The sequence below is a fragment of the Filobasidium floriforme genome (genome assembly GCF_021052385.1).
Source record: "Filobasidium floriforme strain CBS 6241 chromosome Unknown HD553scaffold_1, whole genome shotgun sequence".
NCBI lineage: Eukaryota > Fungi > Basidiomycota > Tremellomycetes > Filobasidiales > Filobasidiaceae > Filobasidium > Filobasidium floriforme.
Window position 1 is genome coordinate 366,756 of NW_025763622.1, and position 23,289 is coordinate 390,044.

The 23,289-nt window shown below is 53.2% G+C and overlaps 8 protein-coding genes across 8 annotated transcripts; 5 read left to right on the forward strand and 3 right to left on the reverse strand.

Annotated features, from left to right (window-relative positions):
- Positions 1-1,771: 1,771 nt before the first annotated feature.
- HD553DRAFT_338051 (uncharacterized protein) lies at positions 1,772-3,517 on the forward strand (the record flags this gene model as incomplete). The annotated part of the gene is made up of 2 exons (XM_046182324.1): positions 1,772-2,014; positions 2,096-3,517. 2 exons carry the CDS (start codon positions 1,772-1,774, stop codon positions 3,515-3,517), a joined length of 1,665 nt encoding a protein of 554 aa, XP_046039999.1.
- Positions 3,518-5,472: 1,955 nt separating this feature from the next.
- On the forward strand, positions 5,473-5,952 carry HD553DRAFT_265069 (cyclin PHO80-like protein; the record flags this gene model as incomplete). Its single annotated transcript, XM_046177449.1, has 2 exons — positions 5,473-5,784; positions 5,851-5,952. Coding segments are annotated over 2 exons (414 nt in total), but the record flags the coding sequence as incomplete, so codon positions are not given.
- Positions 5,953-7,467: 1,515 nt separating this feature from the next.
- Positions 7,468-7,840, reverse strand: HD553DRAFT_302230 (uncharacterized protein). Its single transcript, XM_046178716.1, has 2 exons — positions 7,736-7,840; positions 7,468-7,669 (listed from the first exon to the last, which is right to left on the reverse strand). Exon 2 carries the CDS (start codon positions 7,629-7,631, stop codon positions 7,473-7,475), a length of 159 nt encoding a protein of 52 aa, XP_046040001.1. The 5' UTR covers positions 7,632-7,669; positions 7,736-7,840; the 3' UTR covers positions 7,468-7,472.
- Positions 7,841-8,714: 874 nt separating this feature from the next.
- On the forward strand, positions 8,715-10,239 carry HD553DRAFT_302232 (DNA-binding protein). The gene is made up of 9 exons (XM_046178717.1): positions 8,715-8,817; positions 8,903-8,929; positions 9,001-9,164; positions 9,232-9,359; positions 9,451-9,554; positions 9,620-9,702; positions 9,801-9,914; positions 9,989-10,039; positions 10,102-10,239. Exons 1-9 carry the CDS (start codon positions 8,781-8,783, stop codon positions 10,168-10,170), a joined length of 777 nt encoding a protein of 258 aa, XP_046040002.1. The 5' UTR covers positions 8,715-8,780; the 3' UTR covers positions 10,171-10,239.
- Positions 10,240-10,255: 16 nt separating this feature from the next.
- HD553DRAFT_278849 (regulator of chromosome condensation 1/beta-lactamase-inhibitor protein II) lies at positions 10,256-12,779 on the forward strand (the record flags this gene model as incomplete). The annotated part of the gene is made up of 9 exons (XM_046178075.1): positions 10,256-10,749; positions 10,814-11,251; positions 11,302-11,326; positions 11,395-11,663; positions 11,724-11,844; positions 11,915-12,063; positions 12,130-12,307; positions 12,423-12,548; positions 12,627-12,779. Exons 1-9 carry the CDS (start codon positions 10,535-10,537, stop codon positions 12,777-12,779), a joined length of 1,674 nt encoding a protein of 557 aa, XP_046040003.1. The 5' UTR covers positions 10,256-10,534.
- HD553DRAFT_353615 (translation initiation factor) lies at positions 12,723-15,392 on the reverse strand. The gene is made up of 9 exons (XM_046183780.1): positions 15,166-15,392; positions 14,970-15,082; positions 14,514-14,908; positions 14,195-14,454; positions 13,939-14,120; positions 13,468-13,880; positions 13,168-13,412; positions 12,988-13,091; positions 12,723-12,888 (listed from the first exon to the last, which is right to left on the reverse strand). Exons 1-9 carry the CDS (start codon positions 15,273-15,275, stop codon positions 12,845-12,847), a joined length of 1,866 nt encoding a protein of 621 aa, XP_046040004.1. The 5' UTR covers positions 15,276-15,392; the 3' UTR covers positions 12,723-12,844.
- Positions 15,314-17,677, reverse strand: HD553DRAFT_302240 (WD40-repeat-containing domain protein). The gene is made up of 12 exons (XM_046178718.1): positions 17,456-17,677; positions 17,184-17,393; positions 16,960-17,117; positions 16,785-16,891; positions 16,599-16,715; positions 16,392-16,526; positions 16,196-16,320; positions 16,004-16,126; positions 15,831-15,940; positions 15,669-15,766; positions 15,526-15,597; positions 15,314-15,466 (listed from the first exon to the last, which is right to left on the reverse strand). Exons 1-12 carry the CDS (start codon positions 17,620-17,622, stop codon positions 15,446-15,448), a joined length of 1,443 nt encoding a protein of 480 aa, XP_046040005.1. The 5' UTR covers positions 17,623-17,677; the 3' UTR covers positions 15,314-15,445.
- A 243-nt stretch (positions 17,678-17,920) lies between these two features.
- HD553DRAFT_302244 (Vps54-like protein-domain-containing protein) lies at positions 17,921-22,843 on the forward strand. The gene is made up of 14 exons (XM_046178719.1): positions 17,921-18,270; positions 18,341-19,581; positions 19,641-19,702; positions 19,762-19,902; positions 19,967-20,258; positions 20,313-20,684; positions 20,745-20,832; positions 20,902-21,023; positions 21,077-21,163; positions 21,223-21,434; positions 21,521-22,052; positions 22,117-22,279; positions 22,346-22,722; positions 22,781-22,843. The coding sequence occupies exons 1-13, from the start codon at positions 17,991-17,993 to the stop codon at positions 22,618-22,620; spliced, it is 3,867 nt and encodes a 1,288-aa protein (XP_046040006.1). The 5' UTR covers positions 17,921-17,990; the 3' UTR covers positions 22,621-22,722; positions 22,781-22,843.
- The last annotated feature ends 446 nt before the right edge of the window (positions 22,844-23,289 follow it).

Genomic DNA, 23,289 nt, shown 5'->3' on the forward strand with positions numbered 1-23,289 from the left:
TTCTTGTTTTGATCCTTTGTGACGGCTGAAACTTATGATGAGCTAGGGAGACTTCAATGCACAAATCAAGCAGACTACAATCAACGCTCTAGAGGACAGAAGCCCCGGTGAAAAGAAGGCTGCTTAGACTGGCCAGAAAGGCAGCATCGTCGCAGCACCAGGAAAAACGAGTTTTGAACGATATCAAGATGAGGACCAAGTCAGTTGATTCTCGCTGAACTCGATGCTTAGGATCAGTTCTGACTCCCTATCTTGGCCCAAAATGAGCAAGCTGAGTCTCGGATCGAAATCGGAGTCAAGACCAGCGAAACCGTGTCCCACGCCGTAAGTCTGCGGGTCTACAGTAGCTCGCCACTAGCTTATCGAGTTTGTTAACCGACAGACCTTTGGCATTAGAAACCACCAAAAGAACAGAGCATTCTTGCCATCCTTACGGCCCACACCCCTGATATCCTGTATCCGCCGATCCCGCCCAGACCATACCTTGTAAACAAAGCTCGACTCCGACCTAAGCGCCGGCCCCACACTCGTCCCCGTCTACCTCCCAGATCTGTGGGATCGACAACGAGCAAGAGCCCCGCACATGCTGCACAACATCTCATAGCGCTCACCCAGTCGCAAGAAGACTCTACGACAGTCCAGACAAGGCGACCTCTTCGGTTTCACCTGTTTTGGCAACTCGAAACGCAACCATCGGAGGCTGCGTTTCGGAGGAATCGGCGGTACAAAGCTTCAAAAGGTGGGAGCCGCGGCTGATAAGGAAAAAAGCCAAAGGGGGTCCTTCCCCCCCTTCCCCTTGCACCCTCGGGCAAAGCCTAGCACGCGACCGGCTGTTTCTCGGAACCGGTCCGTTCGTGAATCGTCGCCTTCCTGCGTTTCCCGCCGTTTCGCTCCAATTTCTGCTCTCACGCTTTCATTTCCCACGCCTCCTTCTGCTTTCTCGCCCAATCGCTCGAACCTCCAACAACAGCTTCGTTCCCCTCCCCCCCCTGTCCGACTCCCCGACCCCCTTGTCCATCGAAATCCATCGACCTTGCCTTCTTGATCGAATGCTTTTCACTCGTCAATGATAATATAGTCATTCTACTAGGACCACACGCACGAACAATCGACTTGATTGATCGGTCGAACCCTAAGTTACTTCATCCATCTCTCTCTCTCCCCCTTTGCTGTGTGAGGATACCGCCTGCCTCGGTGAGTCTGGCGCACGAGATAGCGAACCTCGCATTCCGCCCTTTCCTATCAACTCCAGGTCTAGATGGCGGACGAACAGGCCCTGCGGTCTCGTGCAGAGGAGTAGACCAGGCCAATGTGCAACCTGTGTATGAGATGAACATGCACATCGAACGTCGTCACGTCACAAATCGACTCGACCGCGAACCGGCTATCTCTCCTGGCGTGTGTCGGCCATCACGTCCTCGTTTCGGTCGACTGATCCAGATACCTGTTCCATCTTGATCACAAACAGTGCTCGCGACCCGAACCAGCACTCTTCTCTCCTCCTCTTCAGCCTCGTCTTCCTCAAGTTGTACACTCCGCCACCCACACCCACGACACCCTCTATTCGGTTTCGCTATCAAGATAACATCCGGATTCACGCCACCTTTGTTGCAAACCCGATTATATGCCCCATATCTCAATCACGTCCTGCTCACCTCACCAACAACACCCTTCGCAAACCGCTTTCACAACACCACTTGCAGGCGAAACCGGACCTTCTAGTCATCAGGGTCCTCGTTTGCCACGGATAGCCCATCACACGCTCTAAAGGATGGACAGCACAGTTCGTATCCCAGGACAAGACAAGATTACCCAAATGGTCGCTCCTGCCCTTACCTTGCAGTCGGCATCGACCGTCAAGCGAGAAAGCCACGACTTGTCTGCTCAAGCTGCGCCACCCAGCAAGCCCGCCACGAAACCCAAGAGCCGCAAGAGAGTCAACACTGCCGAGAAGCGAGCCAGTCACAATGCGGTCGAAAGGCAAAGGCGGGAAATGCTCAACGGCAGGTTTCTGGTGAGTCGACGTGAAAGGCAGGCTGAACCATTTACGCGTCATTTCCGATCGGGATCGCTGAGCACTATTCGCGATTTTCAGGACCTCGCCCGCCTGCTGCCCTCTCTTGCCAAGATCCGACGTCCATCTAAATCGGCCATCGTCAACGGCTCGATCGACCACCTGAGTCTGCAACGTACACACCGATTGTCGGCGGCCCGCGAACTGCGTCGCATGTTCGCCGAAAAGCAGGACATGTTGACGGAACTCAACGAATGGCGAAGCCGGAACGGCATGTCGCCCCGGGAGACTACCGGCTGGACAAGAGACCTGGAAGAGTTGCTCTCGGTCGAATCCGAAATCTTTGGTGAATTCACCGGCATGGGGAACGGAGACGGCGATGGCGAAGGCGAGGGCGACGTTGATGCCGACATCGAAGCCGAACCTCAGGAATACAACGCAAACCAGTCCATCGAGGTGTCCGAGATCGAGCCTCCCATGGCTGCGCTTCGATCTGGATCTTTTGCTGACGCGATCAGCATCGACGGATCTGCTTTGCGTAGAGACTCGCTGCACCGCTCCGCCGACACCTACGCCTCGTCGTCGTTGCAGTCGTCGCTCATGGGTGCCGAATCGTTTGGTCAGCCGAGGTTCGCCATGCCTTCTCGACAAAAGTCGTTTGCACCCACCGAGCTGTCCAGCGTCTTGTCGGGATCGCCTCCCCAGTTGACACAGGCGTTTGGAAATGGCTCGCCCATCGATTCTACGCAGCATTTGGCGCTGCAAGCCTTCTTGTCGGGTGGCGACGCTTTCGCTCGTGGGCCGTCCCTCGAGTCGCCGGGCGGGCTGTCGGGTGATTGCATCACTCCCCCGTCCCACGACGTTCACATCGACGTCAACACTTTCGCGCCGCCTTCGCCCCCGACCGCGGCCACGAGCTTTGCCCACGCGAACGCTGATCAAGACAAGGTGTCGCAGTGGGCCGCTCAGCAGGTCATGTTGCAGTACGTCCAAGATGGTCAACACCTAGGCAACGGGCGAACCGGCAAGAACGCCTCGTCGATGGACGTCGAGTTTACGAACCCGTTCCCGACTTACAATCCGGCATCGAGGCTGGACGCCGCACATCAGGCGCTCTTGACGCATCAGCCTCAGTTGGCCGCCGCGGCCTTCCCACCCCCTTATGCCGACACGTTGTTTGGCAGCAGCGGCGGGCACTCGAACGAGTCGTCTAGCACTCACGGCGATCGTTTCGGTCCGACCGCGGCTTCGCTCGCTAGCAACTCGCAGCTTCATCACTTTTTCGCCGCCAACTCGGCCGCCATGGCTTCGCTCAACCCGTCGCTCGATGGCATGACGTATAGTCAGATCGAGCAGTGGTCGAGATTCGGTCAGATCACGTCGCGCTCGCCTCTACAGCAGGGTGGTGGTGGCGGTCAGCCTGAGAATCTGGACGAGTTCAGACAGGCCATCCGCGCTGGAATCAACATGGGCATGGCTGCTGGCATGGTGCGAAGTAGTTGACATTGACGCTCGTGTCTAGCGAGCAGATGATGTCGGCAGGCGAAGAAGCAGAGTTTCGAGAAGACGGGTTCCGTTGTAAAACCTCGTGTCCGTGCGCCCGAGAGGCCGGCATGAGGAGTGTTTCTGCAGTGCTTTGTTTCTGAACGGTTGTCTTGTTGTGTTTGTGTGTGCTCTTTAATCCTTTTGTTACCCCGCCCACTTAGTTATATATCGGGCTGTTTTGTTGAATTGTATGACGAGAGATCTCCATCCCATTCCCGCTCTCGGCGATCCCACGAGCCATGCGAGCAACTCGCAACAGCACGCACGCACGTTGATGATGACGATGATGATGAGAAGTTGTATTCGCGTCGCCCGAGTGACTGACCCAAAGCAACGGGCAACGGGCAGATCCCTGACCTCTGAGCCTTGATCCATCCTCGACAGATTGTTGGCATCACTTGCTACCATCTAGTCTTCACTCCTGCTTCGTGAAACACTCCACAACTACTCTTTGGCATAGTAGACGATACACACACTCTCCTCGCGGTCATACAGACATCCTTTTCACCGCGGCAGGTCCGAGATGTACACCTGCGCCCGGACGACGCCGACGATCACATCTTTGGCCTCGAACCTAGCTTAATAGGCGTCAATCCCGGATCGACTCCTGCTTCTTTCCCTTCGACTCGTCTTTGCGGCAGCAAAGTGTTACTTGTGCAGAGTATATACTGCTCCCAACCAGACGTCATCACCTCCCGCTAGTTGACGTACAGTATCAGTGCAAAGGTTGTCGCGATACTCGGCGCTCCAGGACGCCCTTCCTAAACTCTCCCTGCATCACAAAAATCACTACCATCATGGCGGCGGCTTCACCCACACGTCCTCTCCCTCACAATCCGCGGCCAGATTACTCGTCAAACCCAGCACCGAAGAGCGACAACTCGTACAACAAGGACACCATTTTTCCCTGGCATCATGTCACGGACGGAGGTGGCTCAAGCAGTGGATCCAGCTCGTCCAGGGCCGTAGCTACCTCTTCATCATCGAACGCGCAGGGCTCCTCGCGGTCAGCAGGCCGATACGAGTGGGAGTCTGGCCATGGTCCTGTAACAGGGTCAACATCGGTACCGAGTCCCAATCGACCTGTTGATTCACGTTCGCCTGGATCAGGCCGGACGGACGACTTTGCCCGTCAGGCCGATGCGGATCGACCGGTAGACCAGGCAGCCGATCGAAACGGAGCGGTCTCGGCGACTACGTCCCGGCCGGACAATGCGATCGGAAATGATGCTGGAACAGCGTCGAGCGTAGAATCGAGATCAAAGACGATTGTCGGGGCTCGACGTCCTTCCGAGGCGTCGCCGAGCGACGGTAAACGAAATGACGGGCCTCCCGAGTCTCAGCCGCAGTCGACGATGCAGACGGGACCTCACATGTGCCTCGTGTCATATCCGACGCAAGACCTCATCACGTTAGTAGCTTCGTTGCTTCAGCGCATCGCAGCTGCCAACGACAAGCTTCGACGTGAACGGGTCAAGAACGCCGAGGACGACCGCGGGAACTCGACGTCTTCCCGACCAGACACGTCGACGCATACGAGTCCACCACGGAGTCCATCGAGCCGACCGGGTCCTGCCGACATGGTCATCCCCCCGTTCCGCCCGAAAGCTTCCTCTTCGACCTCAAGACAGCTTGCAGTCGATCATGAACAGCCGCAAGCAGCGTCGCCGACCGACCATACGAAACCTGGTGATTCTATCGATTCGGCTGAGCGCTCCATGCCACATGGCGATCCTATCGCCCCTCATGCAAATTCGGGGCAGGGTCCGCGTCAGACTGAACCGGATCGCGACGACACTGCGTTCAGCGTCACGCAAACCGGTGATGCACAGGCTCCGTCAGCATCATCTCGGCAGGCCAAGTGGCCCAGTACGACAGCTGCAGAGCATGCCGTCTCGCACCCCTCATCGTTGTTATGCTTTCATGCCCGCAACGTACCATCGATCGGGATCGAGACCTATTTACAACGGATACTCAAATATTGTCCTGTCACCAACGACGTCTTTATCTCGTTGCTTGTCTATTTCGACCGGATGAGCCGCAAACTAGCATCCCAGTCTAGCGAGGCTGACGCCGGTACTAAGCGTGGGGATCGATCGTCAGGCGCCGAGACGAAAGGTTTCGCTATCGACAGTTACAACGTACACCGCCTCGTCATTGCGGGAATCACTATCAGCTCCAAATTTCACTCCGACGTCTTTTACACGAATTCACGGTATGCCAAGGTACGTTTCGTCGTTGTCACGAAAAGGGCTTCTTTGAACGATTGCTCAGCCGTCTCTGTATCATAGGTCGGAGGTTTACCTCAAACCGAGTTGAACCAGCTCGAGCTACAATTCCTGCTTCTCAACGACTTTCACTTGATGATACCTCTGGACGAGATGCAACAATATGCCGATCGGCTGTTGCAATACGGAGGACGTGGAGAGACGACGGGCACAACACCTAGAGGTGTATAGAAGTACTAGTAATGATCCTTACGGGCTTCATGCGACACATAGAGACAGACACGCAGACTTCAGAGATATCGTGTATCAATAGATCATTAAGAGTAACAAGGCCAATACTAATGCGACGGAGACGATACCACATGACACAATGGGAGAAATTCGAAATTCGAGAATATATAGACGATAGGTGGCTTCATCGTTTAATCCGGACCAGATAGATCACTCATCATACGCTTCCTCTAAATCATCTCTCGAGCCGAGATGGACCACCTAGATTCGGCTTTGAACGTGTAAATGACGTTCAAGCTAGCCTGGGGGGTGACGATCTCCTGTACGACCCAAAAGTACGGCAGCACAGCGTTGACGGGATCCGGGCTGGAAGAGACGAGTTGGATGAGCAGCCCATCTTCGTACGGGTTCACGGGCCTCAGAGCTACACGGCCATCGTCATCGTCTTCAGGTGACGAGGCCATGGTCTCTAGTTGGATGGTGTCGACGCGCTCCCGGCGGACATCCAGATATCCACTGGTCGAGCAGATCTTTGGCAAGCTGCCCCTAACCGATAGGCCGTGAGTCTTCGCCGAAACGATCAAATCAAAGTCCAGGAATTGGTTGTGGTAGTTTGCTAGATTGTCCAGGTCGACTCCGACGACGACGTGGATGGCGCGTTGACTGATACCGAAGCATCGAGTGATGGGCCAGCGAGCGAAGCGCAGGGCAATCGCGGGGATGTCGGCCATTTTGACGCGGACGAGGTTTTCGGGAAGGTTGGCATGAACGAAATGAGCGTCCCGCTGCCAGCCGATAGAAATGTAACGAAGCTGGAAATCGAAAAGAGGGCTGGGAGCCGGATCTGCGACTTGATAAAAGTCTTCGGGGCCAGGAGAAGCGCGCGGAGTCGATTCAGACACCTGTTCGATGTCCCGTTCCTCTTGCCTGTCTTCGTCATCACTGTCCAGCTCATCATAGTCGGTGCTAGGAGCCCGGGCGAAGCGGTGAGATGGGGTGGGTGAACGAGCATTCTCATCTCGGTGGTTGGCCGGAAATGTAGAACCTTGCCGTTTGCGCGACCCACTCTCCCTGGTTGAGAGCGGCAAGTTTAGATATTTCGTCCTCTTTGACTCGGAAGGGGAGGGGCTGGCCCTCCAACCTGCTTCGTCTTTCCTCGCGGGCGAGTCTGAGCTCCCAGTACTCATGCGGTACTTGGATTTCGTCGGCATCGTAGGGATGGTAGCAGCTTCGTGTTGCAAGATCCATTCAGGTTTGTTCAGGTCCGAGAGATTGTAGCGCTGATCGATACCTATGATTTTATAAAGTCGGTTGTGTATGTTGGAAAGTTTCGGCGTTCCGGTCTCGGGTGAACCGCCTCCTTGAGCGCGATCGTTTGCGTTTTGATCGAACAGACCCCGAACTGAACACGATGAACGAGCCTAGATCAGCCCGAATAGCGCGGTCTGTCTTGGCTAGCGTGTCTCGGACTCACCTTCGGCATTCATCTTCTTACGCTGTCGGACCACTTGAAGGTGGGAGGAGACTTGCTTTCGCGTCATATGCTTTCCGAGCGCCATGGTGATAATTAGAGCGATGATTTCGTTGCGCCCGCATGGTTTCTGCATGAACATGACTTTGTTCGCTGTTGTGGGAGGTAGATAGAGTTCGGCTGGAGAAGAAATCAGATGGATCTGTCAGTGGCTGTAATAGCATAATGTCTTTCTGGGGGACTCACCTGCAAGAAATGCAAATTCTGCTTCGTCGGTCCAGATGTCCTGCTTCCCGGTCTTACCGGATGAGGGATGGGTAGGGCTAGAAGTACATGAGGATCCCGAATCTGGGTGTGCCTCTGGTTCTGTTCTCGATGGCCCTTGTATACCGACAGACGCCAGACGACCTTGAAACTCGTATTCTTTCAACATCAGGAACAAATCCTCTGGAGAGTACCGTTCTTGAAGCGCCGGTCTGGATCGGTCGTTCCGGGCTGCCGAGTTGCGAGTCGGCTCTCTGACAGGTTGACGACCGCCTTTACGTTCGGAGCCATCGGAGGGGCTTCGTTGGGTTGAAGGCATAGTGTTGAAGGATTTTAGAGGGAGCTTTGGGTATGTTCGAGGGCGATGAGATGCGGAACGGGTCGTGTGTGGCGAAACGGGCTGGTCGACAGAACCGATAGGAGGAGGGGCGCGATGAGGGTTTGGAGAAGATAGATACCTTTCGAGTAGTCCCTCGGTTGTGAAAGTCTTGAAAAGCATGTGGAGAGGAGTGGTGAGGTGATGATGGTGAGGACGATGTGTATGTGTCTGACCCCTATATATATGTTGGGAGGTTCAGTCCAGGTCGAGCAGTCAGAAGATTGAATGACGCGCCTGCGCCTGCGCTTGCTCTCGAATGACGTCGAAGGCGGAAGCGCTCTACAAGGTAAATGGTGATGATGATGACGATGATGATGCAATGTTGATTTGGGGGATGATTAGACCTTTAGGATGACAGTCGCAGCTACGTAGGTGCACCACTCGTCGACATACGAAGTAGCAAGTGAGTGACAATTAGCTCGACGCCTCAGTGTGCGCGCGTGTCTGGGGTCTCCAATACTCGTCAAATTTGCTTCCGACGACGGCGAACTCCGCGAGCCCCGAGACACCCTGATGTTGACATTTTGATCGTTCTGATGTTCTGATTTATTGAAATGCCATGCTGCCATATAGATATATAGATATATAGATACAGCATAGGTCACATTTCGAAAGAGTGGCACGAGATCAACCCACCGACCACAGAAAATGACGCATCAGCCGACGGATAGACTCAGCTTCAATGGCAAGTTTCTGGCCGACGCCAGGCTCATCGTGTACAAAGCCGTGACTGAATGGGATCTTATGGCTTTTCTCTTCTTCCCACATAGATGCTATCGAGATCATGGGCGACTTTCGTGAGCCTCGTAGACTGGCGGTCCGTGTCACATTCGAAGACTGATCACGTCTAATAATTGCACCCCCACAGTCGAAGTCGCCTTGAGTACGATCCTGTACCTTCGCAACCTCTACCAGCCCAGCATTTTCACCCGGGTCAAGGCCTATGATGTGCCAGTATACCAATGTCGCCATCCAGAAGTGAGAGGATACATAGCAGCTTTCGTCAGATCGGTCCTCGAGGAGATGCGAAAGGTCGGTTCGACATCCAACGGGTTTTCGGAATGGACACCGATCTGACGCTATGGTTCTGGAAGCAAAGGGCAACGCCGAGAGGATCGCGCTGGTAATCAACTCGATCAGCTCGGGACAACCTCTCGAGCGGTTCCTATTCGATCTAGAGTACATGGACCTGAGCAAGTTTCGTGACGAGGCAGATCGTGCCGTCGGGTGAGCCGTTCGATTCGACCTCGGATTCAGCTCTGTTTTGTATGATGGGCGGTCGGACAACTGACTGATAGAACGCTCGATACGTCGACAGGCTGATCGGCTCACCCTCACAAAGCGAAATGAGACTATTGCTGCAGGCCTTCCTGACGCGGCTGTGCGTACTGGAGGGCCAATTGACCGCGCTCGACGCTGAAGGCAAGTCTGACTTGGCGGTCGACCACGCGATTGTCTGTCAGGATCTCACTTGTCTCATTTGCTAGATATCACCTTTGTGCTCCTGCTTACCATGAAGGACGGCTCGACTCCAGAGCATCACATCGTGGGAAAAGATACGAGGCCATCGGTCAGTTCATGCCGAGGCCATCAGTTATGCGGAAAGCTCAAACTCTCTCTACCATGGTTTTACCAATAACTCTGGGCGTGATGTCCGACGACCGATAGCATTCTCGACACTATCAGGAAGACGCTGATTCGTCAACATGGGTTCTAGCGACAAGGCAAACCTTGGGCGGACGAGCAGCAGAGCTGTCCGCGGCGCCCTCGGATCGTGGTGACGTACGTCGACATGCCCATCGTCTATCGTCTGTATTTCAACGCCTACTGATGTGATTGTTGTTCGCTCCAAATAGGAAGCAGCATCCATACGGGCAGTGTCTTGCATAGAAACGGGAATCGTCGATGTGCGTTGCGTGACGATCATGGGTAGCGTTTCAAACGGTTGACGTACTTTTCTCGCTCTTAGCTGAATTTGATGGTTCATGAGTGCGAGACGAAAGCGAGCAAGCGATTTAGACCCGTCTTGCCCACATGACAGACCGGAGACACGAATACTTAGTAGTATATGATCCTATGATCTGATGAAATCATTATGAGCGTCGACTTGCATCCGCGCGAGAGAGAGGATCGCGATCGATCGGCTGCTAGTCACCTGCACCTGCCTGCCTGCAAGTTGCTTGTGATCGGGGAAAAGGGGGAATCGTTCGACCGTATACACATAATACCTCAACGACCAGCCGGTAGCTACCCAACGCTAATACTATCGTGTTCGACTTTCCCCTCTCTAATCCCCTGCCGCTCAGCAGCTTGCGCTCTCCAACATCTTCACGTTGATCGCCTCGTCGGCCTTCAGAAGAATCTGTCCGCCTTAAACACAAAACCAAGGACCACACTTCAACATGGCCGGACGGTACACCATGACCCGTTCGAGGATCGGATTGGCTACCGGTATCGTTGCCTTGTCTGCATATGGCACCTACAGCTGCACCAAGGTTGTCGCCAACGAGTCTCCTAGTGGCGAGAAGCCTGAACAAGGACCGTCCCGGATCAGAAGCGCTCCCAGGGAGACTACCAGTGTTGGGCCTTTCTCCGCATGGGTTTGGGGATCAAACAAGTGAGTTCTCCATTCTTACATCCGGACCGGGCCCGCATTTGCTGATCGATACTTGTCCGATAAGAAACGACAACCTCCAGCCCCGATCGTTCAACGCTCCTGTGCTCAAGGGTCCTCGAGTTACTGCCTACATCCCATCTACTCCGCTTCGAGACCTCGCACTGGCCGAAAAGTACGGCGCCGCGGTGGACGTGAGAGGAGATGTGTGGATTTGGGGTGCAGGCCACTTTGACGATGGGGTTCCTTCCGACAAGGCAGCTCTCAGCTTGAGGGGAAAGAATATCGAATCTCTCGCAGCTACCGATTCGAAGCTATACGCCCTGTCAAAACACTCGGGTCAAATTTATGGGGTATCCTCTAAACGGTCCCGCCAACAATTACAGCCCAGACAACCAGAACGCTACCCGTGGTGGATGCTCGGTCTAGGTGCCTGGTTTCGGCAAGACCCTGGTGTCGACTACGTCCAACTGGTACCGGCTGGCGGACTGTCGAAAGGCGAAAAGTGAGTTCGAGTAGCATGCCTCAGGACGCAAACTTATCATAATTTTTTAGGTTCACGTCTCTGGTGTCCGGATCGGTAAGTTTCCTTCGACGGCGGGTATACTTGATACATTCTTATTAGTTGTACTCGCGGCGCGACAATAGAGCCATATACTCGCCTTGACGAACAAAGGCAGGGCTTTCAGCATGGCCACGAGTACCGATGGCAACTCGCACATGCAACTCGGACTAGGTATCCGTCGCGACATCCCAGTCAACGAAGGAAGATCGCCAGAGGATATCCGTTGGACGGACACGCTGAATCCGATCATGTCCCTCAACACTGTTGAGATCGCACAGGTCGCCGCTGGCCTCAAGTCATCCTATTTCCGGATGGCGGATGGTCGCGTGCTTGGGATGGGCGCGAACAACTTGTACGTTTGAGCTTGGGATTTGTGGTTCATAGGTTGGTCATGTTTATCATCTACTTGCAGGGGTCAGCTAGGAATTGGTGCTTTGGCAAGCGTAGAAGTGGTTCCCACGCCTAGCGAAATTGTGTTGGCCCGGTCATACCCGGGAGGCATCACTGTGAAATGCACAAATATCGCTGCAGGGGTATGTTTGGGTCTAACAGCCCGACTTCAAAAGCTTCGGTTTGATATCGTGCTAACGTTGCGCTTTGTAGGGAAATAACGCGTTCTACACGGTCGAACGTTCGAACCTGGACGGAACGCAGACATTCGTGGATTTACTCGCAGTCGGTACCGGGATTTCGGGCGGTCTGGGGAACGGCTTGTGGAGTAGTGCGTCGAGCAGCCCGGTTAAAGTGAAAAGGTCAGCGGTGCTCGAGCTGAACGATGCTTCAAGTGTGGCGTTGCTGAATTGTTGAACCGCACGCAGTGTCAGCGGCCTACAGGAATACTCAGAGGCCCTTCGAAGTTTCATTCCGCTCGAAATCAAAGCCGTCTCAGTCGGATCTTCACCAACAGCACATATCTTCGCTACGCTGAACACCGTGACACAATCAGAGCAATCAGGCGTCCTGAGTAACAAATATGGGGACGATGTGGTTGCGTGGGTAAGTCTCTCGGCAGTCTTCGCTTCACCGCAGGTTTCTGGAGTAGAGATGCTATCATGTGATCAGCAGGCTGACATCGCGGGCGATCGATTTGTCTTACCATGCTCATTTCCAGGGCGCCAACGTTGACTACAACTTGGGAACCGGGAAGCGTTCCAACGTTGCCGTCCCACAACATCTGTCTCCGCTCGCGGGCAAGATTGACGCAGAATCACGGGAGGCGTCGATGACCGCTGGTACAGTGCGTGTTTATCCCACCTCAAAGCTTCCAGAGAGCCAGAACGGGACAGCATCTAATGTTATTCTTCTTGCTTCACAGCTTACTCCAATGCCGCATTCTCGGTTGCAATTACACACCGGTCAAGGCGATGCATATGATCTCGACGGTAGATTACTGAAGAGGAACGTCAAAGCTGCTCAGGTTATGTATGCTGGGTACAATGCAAGCGCTTCGTATTGGCGCGCTATTTAATCTGGCCCCTGCCTACGTGTGCTGCCCTGTTAAAACTGGTCCTCGAAACAAGCATTACATTGACATCAGGCGTCGTCTCCGAGGATGAGTCTTTCAGCCTTGATGACAGCTATTGATAAAGATAGGACGTGCCAAGCCGTGAAATCCGTCAGTTTTGCAGTGACGAGAGAGGTTTATAAGTTGGTAGAAATTCCATCGCAAGACTCACCGTCCGGTTCAACCTCATAGCCACTTCCAATTTCACTGGCCTGGACTTGCGCTTTCTCTCCGACCCGTACATTTGAGCACAATATCGTGCTGTCAATTTTGGCTCTATAGGTGAGGGCATACCGATTTGGCAAAGATGAGCAAGAGGAAGTATTTACTCGCAGGACTGTGGGAGACTGACCCATCAGCGATGTTGACAAAGTCCCAAACGATGACATTGGACAGCCGGACGTTCTTGCCGATCACGCAATGCCTGCCGATCAAGCTCTTTTTGATCGAGGTCCTTTCTCCAACCCTTGTTGTGTGCGGGACGAGCGAGTCTGCCGATACCTGCGCTCTGGGATCAATGTTCGATGCGACAGCCGACTCTTGGTCCTGTTTGCTACGTTGCAGGTTCTCCAAGTTGGGCGGCATGGTACGCAAATACTGAACGGCAGGCTTAGCTCACGGGATTGTGATCAATACAGTCTCTGTCACTCACTTCCCGACACAACGCCCAGTATCCAGAGACGGTATTTCCTCGGATGAGAGGCTCTTGGATTCCGATAGGGGCCGAGGTCTTTCCCCTATCGCCGCCTTTGCCAGAGGCGTGGCTAATGGGTAGGGGAGCCTTGACGAGCAGCATTCCACAGCTCGAACCATAACTTTTGTTGTCTCGCGTGGTAGACCAGCGGGCGTCGCCATCAATCCCATTATCGGCTCTCAGCTCTTGTTTGAAATCGATAAGTTGCTGACCAGCAGTGACTTTCGGAGAGGATGGGGTGGTTATGTTGCCGGACGTAACCAGCGAGTAGTCATGGGCCGCTTCTGATTTGTACAAATCGTCATTCCGCAACCGAGAGACGGTCGACCTTCCGAAAGCGGACGACAATGGGTCGTTTCCTGGGTTTAGAACTGCAGAAGGTATAAAAATCAGCTTGATATCGGGTAGAATCAACATGGCAATACTGACCGGCGTCCCACCTGGCCTGTAGACTGCGTTGCCAGCCCCCTTTGACCAACCAGGGCACCAAGTCCTCCCTTATACTGTCTAGATCCTTTGGATCTCTGGTCATCATCAGATCAAGAACAGTCTTTTTGAACACGTAGACATGGGCATCCTGGAGCGTCGTAGTCAACGTAAGAGTAGGGTACCTTTAAACAAATGGATTCAGCTTCAGCCTCGTAAACGAATAAACATATATATACGGTCTAGCGGATGGACTCACTGGGCAAGCAGAGACATTCTCAATGACAAATCGTCTTCCATGGCTTCTAGTGGCTGGACCATCAATAGCTGTTCGCCCTCCTTATCATATGCAACCAGGACAGCCTCCTGACCATCTGGATCTTTCAGTTCCAGTTCGCTCTTCTCGTACCAAAGTGATGTGACCAAGCTTCCCGGTTGGTTTCGATGTCGGTTCGTGAGAGAGGAAAGCGCTAGGTTGCTTGGTACCGTAAGGTCACAGGGCAAGACTATGAAGTCCGACTGTAGCCAGACGGTATCAGCTGCGGAGCGCTTTGCCGATCTGCAGAGAGTATGCTCACCCGAATCCAGTCTCTCCATCGACGCATTATCCGTGCGGTACCTGGTGTACCAGTTCCACCTAAACCAATCAACTCTACCCCGCCTTCCGTATCGGCGTTGAGGCCTTCGTCCGCATCACCATGCTTGCGGTTGAGATCGGGCTTCCGAACGTCGATTCCACGTCCGCCAGCTCCAGTCGCGGCGTTCTTTTCCACGTCCAACCCAAATTCGGCTTCCTCTCCACGCTCAGAAAGCCCGTGTACCTCGACACTGAAAGAAGAATCGTGTTTTGCTCCGTGACGCTGAGCATTCGAGTTGGATTGACCGCGATGAACGTCGACTCCCGAAATCCAGCAGTTCCGCACGTGTTCCGAGAGCAAAGGTACCTCTCGATCAGGACACAGGATCAGGATATCTACACACAGGCAGTGTATCTGTGAGCATGGTCTCAGGAAACCCGCCACACAGGCCCTTACCCCGTATGCCCGATGCATCAACCCATGTCAACACCCGGTCGATCATTACACCATTACCGATCGGCAATAGCGCTTTTGGCGTAGCATTTCCACCTTGTGTCAATGGATATAGTCTATTATCTCAATGCATCGCATATCGAGTGTATGTCAGACGTAGATTGAATGTGTACAAGCGCTGCATGCTGTCCCGACGTACGATTCCCCGTAACCGCAAAAGATTATGGCTTGGAAATCGGTGAGATCAGACCTTCTTCCATTCCGGGAACTATAGTAATTATCGGCCGCTCGATTCGAAACACTAAACATTGTCGACGAGGATATCTATTTCACGTATAGGTTGGAGACACCCCCTATCTAGCGGGCCATGTCGGTCGTCGTGCGGTGATTTATATTGTACAACCAAGTCAAGATCGTCACGGCGTGCTCCCCGTAGGCGGAACCAAGCGACAAACTTTTTTCACGTGACGGGAATTACATTACGCTTGTTCGGCATAGATCTGAAAGTGATGTAACGTTTAGAACACAGCCGAAGTTGTGTTTCATCGTAGGCACTCACCTTGATCGTCTTGTCTGCTCCTCCGGTGATGAGGCGTGTTCCGGTCTTGTCAAACGTGGAGCAAAACACACCCTGAGGTCAAGGCATAGCAATCTGCGTTCAGTATCGGTTTTCAGAGTCGGCCAGTCTTAACGATTCCTTACCGCCTCAGAATCCAGACTGCCGCTTTGAGGAATGTCGTTGAGATGTTGAAACGGTTTACCAGTCTCATAATCCCAAAAGGACAAGGAGCCATTGTCGCCTACCATCGCGTAATTGATTCCGTCAGTCGAACGAGTCGATGCTAGCCTCGAGAACAGACTGACCTCCGGAAAACAGCACGCCCTCCTCGTTTACGCTGAGGGTGTTGATAATAGCCTCGTGCCCTGGGAAGTTGTGAACGAAAGTACCCTCGGGGCATTTCCACTTTTTGATGCTTTTCGAAAACAGGGGGAGTTAGGCCTGACAGCAGACGGTAATTTCACAAGACAACGCTTACTTGTTCCCCCCAGCGCTCGCACTGGCGAAACTGTACTCGTGGGGTGCGATTGCGAGTGCTCGAACGCTCTTCTTATGGTGCGTAAGGGTCGTCATGGTCTTTCCAGCTGCCAAATCCCACAGACTGATTCACGAGAGTTGAGTAGTTCTGAGTAAAGGATGCAACATGACGACATGAACATGGCCAACTTACCGGACTGTACTATCCATGCTTGCTGTAATGACTTGAGGATCAGAGTCCTGGCATTTCACATCAGCTACGGTAGCCGTATGGCCTGCCAGCGAGAAGATGTTGGATTTCGTTCGCATATCCCAGACCTAAAGATGAGAAGGCTCGTAAGTGAAGGGAGATCGACGGGTCAAGCAAATGGACGGCAAGCATGGCGTACCCTAGCTGTAGCATCTCGACCGGCAGTAACCAGTACATCCAACGTTGGGTGTAATGACAAGCTGTATACACCGGACAAATGACCATGGTAATGCCTGATCACCTTGTTCGCCTCTAGATCCCAGCATTTCACCATCTGCAAGCCAAGTTTTCTTCGTCAACTCGAAAGCATCGGCATCGCAAAGCTGACCCAGAGACCGCGGCCTACCTTGTCTTCTCCACAGCTGAAAAGGTAAGGATGCCTTGATGACACTTCCAAGCCCCTTACGGGCGAGATGTGGCCGGTCAGTGACAGCTTCAGTTCACCCGAGGCCAAATCCCATATCTTTTGGAGAAGCCCGTGAATATTTCCTTAAGTCCACTACTACGTCGGCGATACTGCATCTAGACTGACCTTGATGACACGATCCCCAGCACCGGTTGCGAACCATTGATTGCCAGGTTCGACCGCAACAGAACGAACCCATCCAAGGTGCCCCGATATGACCGTTTTGAGTTTCCCTATATCCCCGTAAAGCTTCAGTCTCGCAAACTCGATCGTACGCCCGACGCCTAGACAGTAGACGCACAGGGGGCATGGTAAGCGGGCTTTGCTTCACGCTGCTCCTTTTTCTTCATCAGAGCTTGGCTCAATCGGCTTGACGCTTGGCCACCCTCAGCCGAGTAACCTTGCTGGTGCCGGAAGGAGGTCAAGGCTTGCGAAGTAGCTTCATTCTGTTGATCCGCTCTAAGAAGATAATCCGTGACATGTTTAGCCAGCATCAAGTAGGGGTGCTGACCGTCTGGGTCTCACCCTGCGTGCTCAGAGCCGAGTCCCGGTGCGCCTATCAGCTTTTGACCCGGGCCCGACGCTGTCACCGACACCGTCGTTGCACCCTGCACGACTTGCCCGGCGGCGCGTTTGGGACCGACAGTTGCTCCATGTTTCGCAGCTAGTACAGGCGGTAGAATTTGGACATCCCTGTATTCGCGAGAGAGCTTTGATGCGGTCTTGATCTTGTTCCTGTCAAACGAACAGCGTTTCAAGATCTGTTTGCCGTTCCAATAGTGCCCCATCAAACTCACGCTCGTTCCAGACCACCCAAGTCTGTCTCGCCGTTTTCCGTGAGAAAGACAGCTCGTGTTCTTTTAGCAGAGAGAGCGACCAGCTCCGCCAGGGGTGTCAAACTCCGGGAGGCAGTTGCGTCTTGCAGGTTGCCGCTCGGAGCGGCCGGTTGGATTACGCTGGACATGTGCGACTTTGAAGAGAATGTAAGATTGAGACCAACTAGGATCCTGATATGGAGAGCAGATCAAGTCGCACGTCTTGAAAGGCAATGCGAAGAGATGTACAACTTGGCTGCTCTCATCGTACAGGGAGTGTGAGTTTCGCTGGTTGGGTATGAAAATGCATATTCAAATGAGCATTTGCCTCCGGCCCGGGAGCAAATAACGGTCCAGCTCTCATGCCCGGCATCCCTTGAACTGCTGCAGTGGGTGGGCTTCATCCTACCGCAAGATCGCAAGACTCGTACAATCAATATCACAGCTCGTATGGAGTGATCGAAACTACGACCGCTCCGAATGGATACATGCGGACTCGCGAGCTATCGCTGCTAAAATGAGGGGAGGACTTGCTGCCGAATCCGAGATGCTGAGAGAGACGTCGCGATCAGACAGCTTGGATGGATTCAGTACAGTTCCGGATAACGAGGAGGATGAATGGGGCTATGGCCCGATCGGCGGTGCAACAGAATTTCCTGGAGAATCGGCGCATGATCCTCAGGACTCCGAGAGTGCTTCGAGCCCATTCAACCTGACGAGTTGGAAAGCCGATCTCGGTTCTGCCCATACTGCTCAACTGGATCAAACTAACGGTCGGGGCCCGCGTCCCTTTTCTAGTGAGTGAAAGCTGTTGTGAGCAGTGTATCCTTGTTGTTCTAACCGATTTGGCACCGTTCTCACAATAAGATATATCTGCCGTGATCGCTCTGCCCAACGCAACACCTGCTCCGCTCCGACCGTCTCGGAAACCGCTTCCTGGAAGAGCGATCAATGCGCAGACTTTCGCTAAAGCGCCTCCTGCATCTTTCTACGCTGCATATCTGGAAAATTTGGCTGGACCGGACCCTTCGCCTTTGTCGAATTCTCTCTGGCAGAACTATGTGGATGCGGCTTCAAGCCCCATACAGATTGATGACCACAAAGCGCTCAAACCCGGCGGTCCCTACGCCTCCAGCAGCGAGCAAGGCTTTCTAGACACCACTGGGATACCGACCCTTTTCTTTCGGGATGACTTCGACCTCGGAAACCCTTTGATTTGGGAAAGCCTGACTCGGGGCCTGGAAGCACAGGCTGCTCCGGCGGACGACGCTGCCGTTGTCCACATGTTATCGGATCATCTTGACGTTTTGGAGACGCATTTGGTCCGGGAAGTTTCTCAGAGAGCGCCGATGTTCTTTTCCGCCTTGACCAACCTACAACATCTCACATCTGAGTCGGCTATATGTCTAGAGCAGATCACTAGTCTGCAAGCGACTCTCTCAGACCTCGATAACAGGGTCCCGCTGCACGGCCTGCTCGTCGCCGAAACTCAGCACGACCTGGATCAATGTAGACGGGTCTCTTCCGGCTTGGCAGCCATACAAGGAGCGGTCGACTCAGTGTATTTGGCTCGACAATTGAGTCAGAACCAGGATTGGACGGGTGCACTTGACGCTTTAACTGAATTGCAGCAGTGGTGTTCGAGGCACAACGGAACCGAGACAGCGATCAACCAACAAACTTCGGCTGCCCAGCGTGAGCCGCACACCCGTGGAGCGAACTCTTCCCTTCCGGCCCTCCCAGAAATATCGGAGGACATGAACGGAGACATACCAGCGATCGCAAGAGCCGAGAGCCGGGAAAGACTGACGCCTCTCGCGCTCGCATCTCTGTCGTCGATACAAGATGTAATCAGCAGCTTGAAGCCGATGATCGATAGTATGAGATCAGAAATAAAGGTATCTCTTTCTCAACATTTCAACTCTGCTATCGAAAGCCAGGCGGCAAGACTGGAGGGGAATCGAGGACTGACACCGGATACGCCAATGCCAATCTCGCTCGCTCAACCGATATTTCGCGCTTTCGTTCGATGCGGTGGCTCCGTTGGTGACATCGTTGGACTTTGGCGAATTGCATGTCTCAAGGTGGTCCGGGAAGGAATGCGGAAAGTAGGTTCCTGCAAGCGTTGCCCGTTCGCTTCCTATCTCACCTCGCGGTGTGAAAGCAGCACCTGCAGTTCGAAGACGTTTTGCCCGAAGATGACGCTGATGTCGCTCTGGAAATAAAGAGGTAAGACCTTGTGCATATGTGACCAGGCGCTACCCCGGATTGACAGCAGGACAATACAGCACCAGCCTCGGACTCGCACTCAAGTCCATGACACACCAAGCTTTCTTTGACTTGTGTACTCGAATGTACGACACTATGCTACAACTCCTGCGCAGCGTTCGAGAGGACAACCGGCAGCTTTCAGAGCAATTGCTGAAAGTGTCAGTCGCGAGTCGTAATAGCTTCACGAAGATTATCATCTGACCACCGGCGGGAGGTATACAGGGCGTCTGCAAACAGCGAGACGGGGATTTCCGGATCGATCGCAATATTCCCTGGCCCAATTCTTGACGACCATTACAACCTTGACGAGGATCTCCAGAACGTCTTGATCGACAGCTGTATACTCGCGAACGCCAGATCTGCCAAGATACTTGCGGCGAGATCTTCCGCTCACGCCGATCTGACCGGCGAGGAATTCACAGCGATAGTCTCGCGGAGTCGCGACTTTATCGTGCAAACCGAGATTCTAGCGGGTCAGATGATATCTCCGCTAAGAGCCTCGCTCACAAACCAAGTGGGTAGAGGCGAAGTGCGGAACTTCACTCGAGATACTGAACTCCCAGTCTAGGCCAGATCATTCCTGTCGGCATTCCACAATCAGCGCTTGCAAGCAGCGGCGAAACATGTAGAGGATGAACAATGGTCCCAGGCAGATATTCCTGGTGTTACTTGCCATGAGATAGGCAATCTTGTCTTGTCCGCGACCAAACAGCCAACAAAGGAACCCGAATCTGGCAGTAGCGACGAAAATCATCAGGTCGATCCGATGGCAGTCATGTCCAGCTCGCCGGCTAAATCACTCGATGTTGAAGATCAGACCTTCATTCTGGTTCCCGCTACGATAAAAACCCTTGACATGCTCATTTCGTATATGCGACTGCTCGTCGATCTGGATAGTATCGCAACAGACGTCATGGCGAAGATAGTCGAATTTCTCAAGGCAAGCCGCTCCGAGAGATAACTCAGTGAACAGAAAGGTCTGATTACCTGGATCTAGCAGGCATTCAATTCCAGGACCTGTCAAGTTGTTCTAGGCGCTGGTGCGATGCGATCCGCAGGGTTGAAAAACATCACCGCAAAGCATCTTGGTACGTGCAGCAAGTTCGTTGGTAGCGATGCTCTGTACTTCTGCTTACTTGATATATATATATATACAGCCCTTGCATCGCAGTCCCTCTCCGTGATGATCACGTTGATACCATATGTGCGAGAGTGCATCAGACGTCACCTCAACACTAAACAAGCCATCATGCTTATCGAATTCGACAAGTTGAAACGTGTAAGTCAACGAGGCCTCGCGTGTGAATCGCGCTAACCCTCGAACTTGTCCAGGATTTCCAAGAGCATCAATATGAGGTGCATTCCAAATTGGTCGCGATCATGGCGGACCGCCTGCAAATCCACTTGAATACACTCAAGGCGAGTCTTCGAATCGACGCTGATCGCGCGCTGAAATAGCTGATGTCGCCTTCCCATAGGCAATTGATTGGGAGTCTATATCTTCTGACAGCGTGAATGGATACGCCGAGCTGCTCGTGAAAGAGTCGACAACACTGCACAAGGTACTTTCCAAATATTTGGCGAAAGCTACCGTGAATGGGATCATGCTGCAGGTTGTCGAAGCCATTCGTCAGCGCATCGGGTCAGAATTCAGTCAATACGAGTTGCGCTCAGACGCGGCCAAGCGAAGGCGAGTTGCTTGGGCTATGACTGTCAGTGCTTGCGATTTGGGCTGAATGTTCGAAAAAAAAAATCCGATCGGGCCGAATTGTGCAGAATGGAGGCAGACGCAGCGTTCCTCGTTGAAGGTCTGGGCAAATTAACGGGGGACGATCTACCATCCCCAGTCTACGATCTTCTAACGCTAGTGAGGGCGAAAGCCGTGCCAAAGAAGGCAACGCAAATGAGCGCCTCTTTCAACAACTTCCTTCGGAGAGATAATCGTCAGAAAGCAACAGAAGCCACTCCTGTTGTCTTGGCAGAAAGCGAACAGATGCTAGACGCTAAAGCCGAAGCCTTGGCTCTTGAACCCGACTCGCCACTGGCGGAGCAGAACAACGATGAGAGTGTCCCGGTGGGCGATTCTGGCTCGACCCTGAATTCGGAAGGGTCGATGTCTGATCAGTTTGAAGAGCAACCCGGGTCGCCCACGCTACCGTCTGACCCCGCTGTGGAGGATGTCCAGCCAAGTCTAGGAAATCGCACATCGGAAGGTGTGGAAGCTGCCGACTATTTCTCGGTAATGGGCGTCTCGCCAAGCGCGAACGAGCAGGAGATCAAAAGGGCTTACAGAGGATTGATGGTCCAGGTCAGTTCGTTCTGGTGCACAAGGTGATGTCAAAGCCAAATTCTGATCCTCTCCCGCACCGCAGCTTCATCCTGATAAGCACAATACCGAGGCGAGGACTGGGCCGGGCACGACAATACAGTCTGAAGATGACTTGAAAGCGCAACGCCTGCAACTCGTTTTTGAGGCGTATCGCGTCCTTTCAAACCCTGAAGCTCGTCTCGCTTATATCGCCCAACGATCTCACAGTGGGCATCGTGCAGCTACTAAAGCATGCTCAATGCGAAACTGACTACCCTGTTGCACCCTTGCAGGTGCAAGTCTTCTGCCGACGATCGGGTCCTCAAAGCCCGCGACGAGAGAAATCTCGCTTGACGAATTCGATTTCCACGAGCCGCCCGAAACCCCGGATCGGCCGACAACTGCTACTGACGTAGCATACTATTCGCATCCTTGCCGGTGCAGTCATGAACTTGTGATCACGGAAGAAGAGCTGGAGAGTGGACACGATCTCATAGATTGTGCGGGATGCGGCGAACGTATAGGTGTACGATACCAACGTGCTGAAGAAATTGAAGAAAATGTATAAGCAATCCTCAGCCGTAATGACATGTGCACTGCGACCAGCAGATCAAGCAAACCCGATTATCTTCCGCTGATCTCAGAAGGCAGACCTGGCCAGTGTTATCATCACCTTCTCAACTATTGTATCAGCTACTAACTCGAGCTTTGTGTATATCCGGATCACGCACGAGTCACAGCCGGTCATAAATGGAGAGGAGAGCACCGGCCAGTTTGCAGCAAATTCGATGGCTTGATTTGGAGAGCACGATCTCGCGATTTTGCTAAGATTCCTCTCACCTTGGTGTCGAAAGGCATTTGATACAATACCCGACTGGGCAATTCTTGTCGCTTCTAGTCAAGCCTAGTGGCAGCGGGGTGCATCACCGAACGACTTGAATGAGGCTCGCAGCGCGGTGTAAACAGTCACTAGTTAGCCGGTCATAAGGCGTCAGCTTATATAAGGTTGCAACTGTGATCACAACTTGTGACCAGAATCTCAACTTTAAAACTACAATTACGCATCTGTGTCTGCAAACACATTTGTGCAACCTGTTATAGCCATGCGAGGTATGACTATATGTGTTGCTGAACGGATATTCCTCCAGTGACCCCGGCAGAGCAGGTACTTATAGGATACTATAGGCAATGTTTAACTACTACAACCAGCTTTGTATCATGTAGTTCATCTGCTATC